Genomic DNA, 11,709 nt, shown 5'->3' with positions numbered 1-11,709 from the left:
ATGTATTAAGAAAAAATAAGTTACAGTATTGCCTTAAAACATTAAAACTTATATTGAAAAGATAAGGTTATCCTTTACCTATTCTCACAACTTGTCTCCGCCAATCTGCATTCTTATAATCTCAATGAAAGTTAGTTGTGATTTGTCAGATGCAGTAAATGGATCTCCATGTATTAAACATTCGTGTTCCCATCTTGAGCAACCACAAGAAGTAGGATCTGTATATATTTTTTGCATAGTCAGGTCCCATCTACTTCCACAAACGGCTTGCAGTGGGGAAATACACGCACACATGGATCAAACATCTAGAACATCTGATGAAAAATTCTTTTTCCCGGTTGTAGTTAGTCATCCAGGCCATAATAAAGCCGTGTTTGTAACTCAATGACAGTACCTGGTATACTTCCGCATAGCGGCTATCCATCCCTGTAGCTCATTGTACGACGCATTGAAATCCCCATACAATTACTCTATTTCTATTTGTTTAGCTATCCACGCCTTTTGATATGATATTCGATGCTGGAATCGTGCCTACATTTCGACAATCAATACCAAAATTTTAATGGTTGGCATGTCCTTCACCATTGGCATGATATACGTACAGATAATTTTGGAATCAAGTTTTCGATGATCTTCTGTCATACGTGTTGGTGTACATGTGTGAGGCCCAACAAATTTTCGTATCTCTCATATCTGCGATTTTTGAATAAATGCACTCATACCCGCCAATTGCAGCCTTCCATTGACTTCCAACACTCGTCAATATATAATGTTAGTTTAGACACTACGACTTTGTAGTCCACTAATATATTCATGCTATACCACTTAATAGCAAATACGCACTCTTCCTTACTTTCAAATCTCTAGCCTACAAACAACTCCTTAGGATCGAAATCTATGGCCAGCCGGTAAGCAGGTAGTATTTCAAGGTACTCTGGAGACTCGGCTACGTGTGTCATGTCAGCGTCTATGAGCAACATGTGTGGCTCAAGATTATTGTGTATCACAATACGTCGAATCTGGCTCTCGACTGAAGACGCGTTAATGTTTCCATCGTCATTCATGTATTCGTCGTCAATATCATCGAGGACCTCGTCCACATCAGGATTACTATCACTATTGACCTCGTGATCACAAGGATTACTACTATCGTATCCATCATCACCAACCACATCAATATAGGGTGTAACATTAAGATCAATATCGATCTCGCATATAGTCGATTCACTATCAATGTACGATATTAGAGCCATCATACATGGTTCTTGAGCTTCATGTCCTTCACCTAATGCAATGAGATCTTCAGTTGGCTCCACACCAACTAACTCAGCAAATAACTTAATCGGTGCATTTTGGTCACTCTGATTCCTACAATAAATAACGATTATTATCTCCACGTCTTTATCATCTATAAGTTCCATTTCGGTGAATTTGATGGGATCTGACGAAATTAAAATCATGTAGAAAAGTTTCGAGATCCTTCTCCCACAACGTCTAGTAATTTTTGTGCTAATCATTTCCTTCATATCATTGAACGAGACATTTCTACTAAATCTAATTGATATTTGTTGCCAACATTCAAATATACATCCAATGGTTGTTACCAAGATTATTATATCAAAATAAACACATACGAAAAGCTGATTATCCATCTTCAATACTCAATATATTAAAAAATAAACAAAAATTCTCAAAACAATTTCGAACAACATAAAAATACTTACATAAAAATTTTAATGAATAAAAATAGATCAAAATTATATCAATATGCAGTTTTTTTTCATTCATAAGCTCAAACTTTTTTCAATTCTCATTTTGTGCATGAACAACATTTATCTTTACATTTAACCACTTAAATTCAGTTCTACATTTTCTTCCATCTCCTATCCTGTATCTTCCTCTGGAAAATTCTCTATATTAAATTCTGAATTCTCTTCAAATTCATCTTCCACAATCCAATTTGGAAATTCCTCAAGATCTTCTTCCTCTTCAATCTTTATAACGGGTATTGAATTTAGAAATTCTTTGGTAATTTCCTAACAACTAATTTATTCATCCATGGTATGTTAAGCACATTTTGCTTCCCAGTCAACTTTTGTGAACCTACACTTTGTCTCGCTATTTTCCTTGCTCCATAAGAGATTATAAACTTCACGAAGTATATAACTAGATTCCAATAGATTCGTGGTACCAATGTCTTCCAAAGTTGGTCTAAAATGATTTGATGCTTCCGTTCTATTAATGTCCCTTTAAGGGTTAAGTATTACACTTTATTCTTTCTAATCAGTTCATGACCCTTCCATAACACTTCTTTCATCTTTTGATTTACGGTAATAAGGTGTTGAATGATGTCTTCTTCTGGTTTCATTCTGTAATCTTGCAATTCTCTCATCATCTTATCAACTTTCTCCCTTTGTGCTTAAGTTATTATCTCATCAGGCAATATCAATTTTATTGTCATTTCTAACAATATTTATGACAGTATTTATCTATTTTTTCTGTTGTTATCACTAACTAACAATTACTTTATAATAGTTACTAACATAAAAACTTTCAAATATATTAAAAATTTTAAAACATAACATTTATAACCTAACAAATCACAATAAACCTTAAACAAATAATTAATTTAAACATAAAACTTACTAACAAATCACAATAAACAAAATAACTTTAAAACAAAACATAAAAATAACACTAAACAAACTATATAATACTAACAAAATGATTTTTGTAATAATAATCTATTCTATTTGAAAATAACAATAAAAATAAAAATACATTTTCTTTCTTTCTTTCTTCTTCCTCTCTTCTTCCTCTCTTTTTTCTAATGTTCTCTACTTTTTTTAACAGATATTAATATTGAGCCGGATGGAGGGAGGGGGGGAAATGGTACTAGTGTCGCCTATCAGATATGGGTCACCAGTGCCGCCTATCAGATAGGGGTCACTGGTGTCGCCTATCAAATAGGCACCATACCCCTTTCATATAAAATTCGATTCTCTATACCATTCTGGACAAAGTGGTGCCGCCTATCAATTAGGCACCACTATTAAAATATTATTTTTCAGTCAGATGTGTCAATATTTTAGGGTGGTGCCACCTATGCACCACCTCCACTTGTTTTAATGTACCATTTTGATACATAATCTATTTAAAATACCATTTAAGTTTTTTTATAATATATAAGTAAAAAACTCAACTAATAGAGTCTAAAAAAAACAGAGGTATTAATTTAGTTAACAGTATCCAAGTTAAGTAACAAATAGACTAAAAGAAAAAAAAAAGATACCAACTACTGCAAGTTGCGAAACTCATGGGCTAAAATATACATTAACCCAATATGTAATAGTAAATAACCGATACAATTTTTTGTAGGACCATAGAAATGAGGTTGTATATATGGTCCCATGACAAAAATAACAGTTCCATAATTTAGAGGAATTAACACAATAATTCTAGTTGCAATGGAGCTCGTTCGGTCTTTTTGCCTTCTTTCTCTACTGGCCTCCACTGCTGCTGCTTCAAATGTAAGTCTCTTCCTCGTTTTTGTATAAAACAAACAAGCACATGTACATATAAAGCATTTGTTACATTATTATCTTGCACTCACACTTGAGTTGGAGAAATATAAATAGTGAAATACTTATGTTAGAGGTAACAATGGATGATGTTCAGGACTGGCTAAACCATGGTGGAAATCTGCTAAACAGGAGATTTGCAGACAAGGAAACCAAGATAAGCCCTGGAACAGCATCAAGGCTACGATTGAAGTGGAAGTTTAATGCAGGTCGAGATATTTCTGCAACACCTGCAATATTTGATGGAACCCTTTATTTCCCGAGCTGGGATGGATACATTTATGCTGTCAAAGCATCCAATGGAGGTCTTCTTTGGAAGAAAAATTTGCAACACCTCACTGGCCTTAATTCAACAGGGGCTATATTCGATTTCGACCCTAATATAACAGTTTCGAGATCAACTCCTGTGATTGCACATGATATGCTTGTCTTTGGATTGGGTGGACCAGCTTATGTTGTTGCAGTTAAACGATCCAATGGGCGACTTGTCTGGTTAACCCAGCTCGATAAACACTCCAAAGCTCTTATCACCATGTCAGGAACTTATTACAAGGGGTCAGTCTTTTTCTGTTATATATCATCTTCTGCTCCGTCTACTGACTAAAAGCTTCCTCTACGTTGCAAGTTGGGCTGTATGATAACCCCAAATTGTGGGGTTTCAACCTGATCTTTTTTTCATTTTTTTTTAATTTTGAAAATTGGGGTTCGGTATTTCATTGAAATTTCTGGATTATATATTCATTAAAATACTTCCTTTTTTTATTTTATAACTATTTCTATATATTTTAATTTAAATATCTTAATTTTATTAGATTTTATAATATGGTTTTGGTTTACTCTTGTAAAATTTCGACACCTTATGAGTAGGAAAATATTTTTTTTTTTAGGTTGGACTGCACGTTAAAAATATTAATAAAATCAAATTGAAATCACGACAAACCAAAACCAAAAGCCTCCTGCCCTACCCATATGATTGCAATCACTAGTTGAAAGCCATGGTTGATGTTAGGTAGGTTTGGTTTCTGAAAGAAAAAAGGTTAGTTAGGCAACTGGAATCACAGCATTTATAGCAACTAAAAGAGAAACACGATTAATCATTTGTTGTTTGAGCACTGTATAATTAGATTCTGTCATGTAACTAGGCAAATATGGCAGACTGATCGGTTTCAATTCAAATTGACTCAGGCATGTCTATGTTGGCACATCTTCAAACGAGGAGACCGTCAGCATTGAACAATGCTGTATCTTCCGAGGAAGCTTTGTTAAACTAAATGCCCGAACTGGAAAAATCTTGTGGCGGACCTATATGTTGCCTGACAATTTTGGCCACCGTGGGGAGTATGCCGGCGCAGCCGTTTGGGGAAGTAGTCCATCAATTGATATCTACCGGAACCATGTCTATATTGCCACTGGGAACCTCTACTCAGCACCTAAAAACGTAAGAGACTGTCAGGAGAGACAAAACAATCGAACAAATATGCCTACTACTGATGAATGTGTGGAGCCTGAAAATCACTCAGATTCGATTATAGCTCTTGATTTGGATACTGGAAAGATCAAGTGGTTCAATCAATTAGGGGGTTATGATGTTTGGTTTTTTGCATGCAACAATGTGTCCAACCCCAAGTGTCCTCCTGGTCCCAACCTCGGTGCTGATTTTGCGGCAGCACCTATGATGCTAACCACATATGTCGATGGAATTAAGCGAGATCTTGCTGTCGCTGTTCAGAAAAGTGGATTTGCTTGGGCTTTGGACCGTGACAATGGCAAACTTATATGGTCCACTGTAAGATATCTTCAATGCTTATCTTATGAAAATAGTTAATTCATTACCTTTACATTGTAACAACCAACTTTCAAGTCGTCTGTCTCAAAATACTAAGATTGAAAGTACGCTCTCCTACCCATAGGTCTTGTGTGCTTCTTTTGGCTCAAACCAAAGACCAACGCCCTAGGGGAGACCTCATGTAGCATTAGTATCGATTTAGTTGGATGATAAAACCTTGAAGGATATACATTATCATACTTTAACTGGTAATTTGGAACGTAGGAAGCTGGACCTGGCGGCCTCACAGGTGGAGGAACATGGGGAGCCGCCACAGATAAAAAGAGGGTCTACACCAACATTGCTAACTCCGATCGCAAGAACTTCACCTTACAGCCATCTACAAAGGTCACGACAGCCGGTGGGTGGGTGGCGATGGATTCCAAAAGTGGTCGCCTCCTTTGGTCAACAGCTGATCCTAGCAATGGTACAGCCAATGGCCCTGTGACCGTGGCTAACGGAGTCGTAATTGGTGGTTCAACATTTAGACAAGGACCAATGTATGCCATGAATGCTATGACTGGAGAAATCTTGTGGTCTTATAAAACAGGGGCCACCATATATGGTGGCGCGTCAGTTAGCAATGGATGCATTTATTTCGGCCATGGATACAAAGTTAGCGTTGGACTTTCCGATCCAGGCTTCACTGCTGGGAACTCACTCTTTGCCTTTTGTGTCGCTTGATCTACCTCGACAAGATAAATTGTAATACACTAAAGCATTTAATCTTCAACAAAGCTGCCATTTCTTTATAATTATTTCATTTTTGTTGATGAAATAATGAACATCTCTCTACTCTTTTTTCTCGATAAAATACTGTTGAGCGTAGACCACATGGGTCTACTACGTGGGAGGCCCAACGCCTTGGTATGTGTGTGCCCGATATACTTGTATATGTTTTGGGGCACAGAAAGTTAGTTTCAGTTTTTTTTATTTTAATGTTACTGCCGCAAGTCAAAAAGAAAAAACACAGCTCTGTTCACCTAGTGAAATTTTGATCAGCTCGTCAATCGGGATTTATTTAATATTCGTTTAAGTTGATTTTTGAGAAATATTTAGTAGATTCATGGTAATTTGCTTCATTATAATGGAGTAGGGCTATAATGAAGTAGAGGTGTAATTGAATAGAGCTGTAATAAAATAGAGTTATAATCAGTAATTCAATTGTTTGGTTAAATAAAATGAAATAAATCTGTAACAAAATTTTTATGTTTGGATGAATGGAGAAATCTCGCAACATACATCATTTATTATTAGCAGGATTCTTACTATGTATTGTTCATTTTTCTTTGACAGTTTGTTATTGCTTCCTCTTCTTATTTGGCTTGTTTGATTGCTTACTCCACCCAAAGTTGAGCATCTTGTATTCACTGAATCACTATAAGTTCTTTGACAATTAAATTCTTTGATTTTGTTTTACTATTATTGAAATTAGTATTGGAGAAATGTGACCCTTTTACTACGATTTGAAGATATGTAACACTTTAATATATTGAAGTAATAGCTCATTTGCCTTTAATAGTACAAAGTGAGAGGCGTAAAAGAATTGGTCTTGTTACGACAATATGGTTGCAAATGTGTACAGTTGCGAGTTGGTTCTTAGTTACATTGGGTGTCATTCATAGCCTACATACTTATAGAACAAGGGTTAGATCCTATATTTTAGATTTTTATGCAAAACGAGATCATGTGAAAAGACTTGTATATGCTAGTGACGAGACCTGTATTGAACAAGTTAGGATGATTTGAATTACCTTTTTTAAACTATGTGAAATGTTATAAACTTTAGGGGGATTGAAGCCGTCAAGGAACATATTTGTTGATGAGCAAGTGGCAATGTTTTTACATATCATTTCTCATCACCTTAAAAATCGACTTATCAAGCATCACTTTAATAGGTCCGAGGAAACCATTAGCAGATCAATTCAAAATGTTTTAAATGCTGTCATACGCTTACAATATGTGTTATTTAAAAAGGCAGAGCCAATTACAACTAATTCTACAGACCCAAGGTAGAAATGGTTCAAGGTATTGGAGTGAGTTCTATATATAGCTCGTACATAATTTAGTTCATTCAGATTTAAATATAGTATCCTAACCCGAGGTTTTATACATGTGATGTAGATTTACTTAGGTGCTTTAGATGGAATCCACATCAAGATTAGGGTTCCAACAGTTGATAAACCTAGATATCGAATGCGAAAATATGACATAGCAACAAATATGTTAGGTGTTTGTACACCTGATATGCATTTTGTTTATGTTCTTCCTGGTTGGGAAGGTTTTGTTGCTGATGGATGAGTTCTTCGAGATGCCATTAGTAGGAGATATAGACTACAAGTTCCTCATGGTAAAGTGAAAAATTAGAGGAATTTGAATTAATTTTTAAGATCATACTTTTTTGGGGAAATTAACCATGATAAATAATTTCTTTTTATAGGTTGTTATTATCTAGTTGATGCTAGATACACAAATTGTGAGGGATTTCTTACGCCTTTTAGAGGACAAAGGTATCATTTGAATAAGTGGTGCTAGTGTTACAAGCCAAGTACTCTAGAAGAATTTCTCAATATGAAACATGCTTCAGCGCGTAATGTTATTGAAAGAAGTTTTAGGTTATTAAAACTTGGATGGGGAATACTTAGGAGTCCATCATTATATCCTGTGAGGGCGCACAATAGAATCATTATTGCATGTTGTTTGCTCCATAATTTTATTCGAACTTATATGAGTCTTTCTCCTATTGAAGCGGAGTTGGGATAAGGATTACCTAGTACTGTGATAGATGACGATGAACCGAAATTTTATTCGAACTTATATGAGTCTTTCTCCTATTAAAGAGGAGTTGGGAGAAGGATTACCTAGTAATGTGATAGATGACGATGAATCGAATATCGTAAATATTCATCCATCGGATGCATGGGCTACTTGGAGGATGGAACTAGCCAACCAAATGTTTGATGAATGGTAAGCATCTAGGAATTAGTTAGGTTTAGGGTAAAAATAGTAAATGTTAAGTTGTTTATGTTATTTCATGTATCTAGTTTATGAAACTTTGGTGGTGTTTGAATTGTTTTTTTGTATTGTACTAGACTTGTTGAATTATAATTTATTTTCTTTTGATTTATCATGTGTTATAATTTTATAAAGTGTTGACCTTTTGATGCATAATATTGAACTTAATTTTAATTTGCATTTTTTCTTAAGATAGTTATGTCAGGTTTTTCACAATCAAGTGTTTCTTCCCAAAATTCTCGAGGAACCAAAAGGAAATGGGTTCTAGAAGAAGATGCTATGTTGGTTGCTTGTATGGTCGACTTGCACAATGTTGGAACCTTTAATATAGATACGAGATTCAAAGTCGGTTATTTAAATGAGTTGGAAAAAATGAAGAAAAAGTTTGACCCCATGCCATGTTGAAGGCTAAACCTAATCTTGAATAAAAGATTAGGACATTGAAAAGGGATTGGTCAATCGTTTATGACATGCTTAGTGGAAAAAACAATAGCGACTTTGGTTGGGATGAGCATAGGCAGCTTGTTGTTGCTGAAGATGCGGTGTGGAACTCATATATAAATGTAAGAATTATTTTAAGTCCTTATTATCTTATTTTGACCAAACTTATATCTAATATGAATTCCTCATTTTTATAGAGTCATAAAGAAGCCGTTCAATTCAAACATCGTAGTTTCCCTTACTATGGCAAACTTACTGCCATCTACGCAAAAGATCGAGCCACTGGGAAAGATGCTCAAATAGCCGATGATATTATTGAAGAAATAGATGTTGAGGATGTAGCAACTACAAATACTCATGAAGAAAGAAACAATTTCCATGGATGCGAAGCTGATGTTTCTTTGGATGACATAGATCTTTCAGCTACACAGCCACAACCAGCTAGAAACCAAGGTGATTCCAATTTTCAAAGAAGAAAAAAAGATTTCTGGAGCAAATGATTCTTCTACTTCATTTAATGATGCTGCCACTTTATTGGCGGAAAACACACGGACCGTTGACCTTAAAATCAGTAAGAGTATTGCCTCCGAAGTGTTAATTCAACAAAAGTCAGAAATGACCATTCAAGAAAGTGCTCTAAAATTATATCCAACATTATATGAAGTAGAAGGTTTAACTGAGGATGAGCGCTATCGCGCATTGAGCAAAATTCCAGATCATCCAACGCAAATGCTCATTTTCTTTATTTTACCTCCTTCTATGGGATTGGAATGGGTCAGAAGATTTCTTGCTGACCATTAAAAATCATGGTTGTGTTGATGATATTTTGGTAACTTTTTGTGTTTGTAATATTTGGATGGTATAATGACATGATAGAATGTCATTACAATGTTGTAACTTTTTGATGTTGTAAAATTTTAAAACGATAGATTATGACATATAAACTAATGAAATCATGTAATTTTTGTTAATATTATGCTTGGATTTGAAATATAATTCTCAAGTTATTTATTACTTCTAATATTTTATTTTTTATTGTAGAATAATTAAATTATTAGTTTCACTAATGATATTTTAGCACATTAAATATGTATTGCAATTTAAAAATAATAAAGTAGATTATATATTATTTTATGGTATTATATATTATGATTTTTAATTCATATAATAATAATTATATTAAGAATGTTATTAAATTATATTTTTATTAAATTATATTTAATAATAATTATGTTAAAATATGGTTAAATTATTTATTATTTTTAATAAAATATATTTAACAATAATTTTATTAAAATTTAATAACAATAATAATAATCATCTATTTAAAAAAAATTCTGCTAAGAGGTTCTAAACACTTTATTATCCATGTGCGCATGTTGTGGCAGCGTGTGCTAAAGTCTCGCTCAATGTTGAACAATTTGTCGATGATGTGTACACCCTTGAGTGCATGTTGCGTGTCTACGAGAATGAGTTCCTCGTCCTGCCTGACCTGTCTACGTTGGAGGTACCTCCGACGAATTTCGAGCTTGTCCCAGACAAAGGGTTGTGTAGGAATCCGAAAGGTTATCCGCAATCATCCAGAATCCATAATAAAATGCACATTAAGGAGAAATCCGACGGTAATCATTATGGATTATGCAGATTAGTTGGTTATAATCGGAGTAAATGCCCGTAAGGAAACTACTATATTGGACAATCGTCATGATCGAGTAGGAATTGAGCTTGTAATCCAATGTACCTAATTTATATTAAAAAGTTCGTTCCAAGTTTTAATGTTATAATGTATTTAATTTATATTACAAAGTTTGTTCTAAGTTTTAATGTTGTAATGTTGCAATTAATCTAATTAAATAAATACAAAAATTATCTTTTTCTTGATTTATATTTTTTTAGAATAAAAAAGTACAAACTTTATAATATTTAAATTACAAGAAACCCCTAAAGTTGATTGTTTGATGGTGTGGTCCTAGGGGTATATTTCTGCAGGGGTCGACGTTCATGTTGTGGGTGATCGCGGCGATCAACATCCTCTTTAATCGCAGGTGGGGGTGTGTGAAACATGGAAGAAAAATCATATACCCCGAACACCATCGATGAACTTGAGTTGAGAGGAGTGTTGTATTGCTGTGGATACGACCCAAGAGGAGTGGATTAATGCGGTGGATACAAGCCAAGAGAATTACTGTATTGCGGTAGTAATGGACTGAAGATATCAAACCTGAAATGATATCCGTCTCCTGACGAGCCCAAGAAATATTCATTGACTTGCAACTCTGGATGATAAGAACTATCCTCGAAATGTGTATATGACCGCTTAGGCTAGGGCTCGGGCTCTGGCTTTGGCTCTAGCTCTGGCTCGAACTTGGGCTCTGACTCTGACTCGGCCTCTAGCTCTGGCTTTGACTTATATGCCTGAAGTCGATGCATGTGCGAGGGGACTACAGTCGACTGCCCACCAGGTAAATATCTTTTTCCCATACTAGAGTACCATTGTATGTACTCTAACGATGGTTGCAAATCGAAAGAAATATCCATCTGAGATCTCCGCGCCATCTGGTTATCCCACCTGCAATATATTTCTAGTACACAACCCTCTAATTATTTCCATGTTTTCCTCTCTTGTTAATCCCATGAATCTTCCCCAACTACATTGGCGGAGCCTGGATATACTAGATGCAACCAAACTGCTGGAGTACTCGATCCCCGTTATACCACTCGACTGTCTAAAAATTAATAATTGGTGCGTTAATACACCACATGTGAGAAAGAATGTGGGCAGATGAGGGTATAACAACTGCAATTTATGGTCTCCGATAGGCATCTAGTTAAACTACACGATTAAAA

General features: G+C 34.9%; 1 protein-coding gene across 1 annotated transcript; it reads left to right on the top strand.

Annotated features, from left to right (window-relative positions):
* The first annotated feature begins 3,427 nt into the window (after positions 1-3,427).
* LOC108458800 (uncharacterized) lies at positions 3,428-6,220 on the top strand. Its single transcript, XM_017758197.2, has 4 exons — positions 3,428-3,530; positions 3,679-4,136; positions 4,767-5,367; positions 5,632-6,220. The coding sequence occupies exons 1-4, from the start codon at positions 3,468-3,470 to the stop codon at positions 6,088-6,090; spliced, it is 1,581 nt and encodes a 526-aa protein (XP_017613686.2). The 5' UTR covers positions 3,428-3,467; the 3' UTR covers positions 6,091-6,220.
* The last annotated feature ends 5,489 nt before the right edge of the window (positions 6,221-11,709 follow it).

Source organism: Gossypium arboreum, chromosome 4 (genome assembly GCF_025698485.1).
Source record: "Gossypium arboreum isolate Shixiya-1 chromosome 4, ASM2569848v2, whole genome shotgun sequence".
Taxonomy (NCBI): Eukaryota; Viridiplantae; Streptophyta; class Magnoliopsida; order Malvales; family Malvaceae; genus Gossypium; species Gossypium arboreum.
Note: the sequence above shows the minus strand (reverse complement) of the source record. Positions and strands in the feature narration are given on the sequence as shown.

Coding starts and splice junctions, on each gene's coding strand:
- LOC108458800 (XM_017758197.2), top strand. CDS start 3,468: ATGGAGCTCGTTCGGTCTTTTTGCCTTCTTTCTCTACTGGCCTCCACT. Junction 3,531..3,678: donor CCACTGCTGCTGCTTCAAAT/GTAAGTCTCTTC, acceptor GATGATGTTCAG/GACTGGCTAAACCATGGTGG. Junction 4,137..4,766: donor TCAGGAACTTATTACAAGGG/GTCAGTCTTTTT, acceptor AAATTGACTCAG/GCATGTCTATGTTGGCACAT.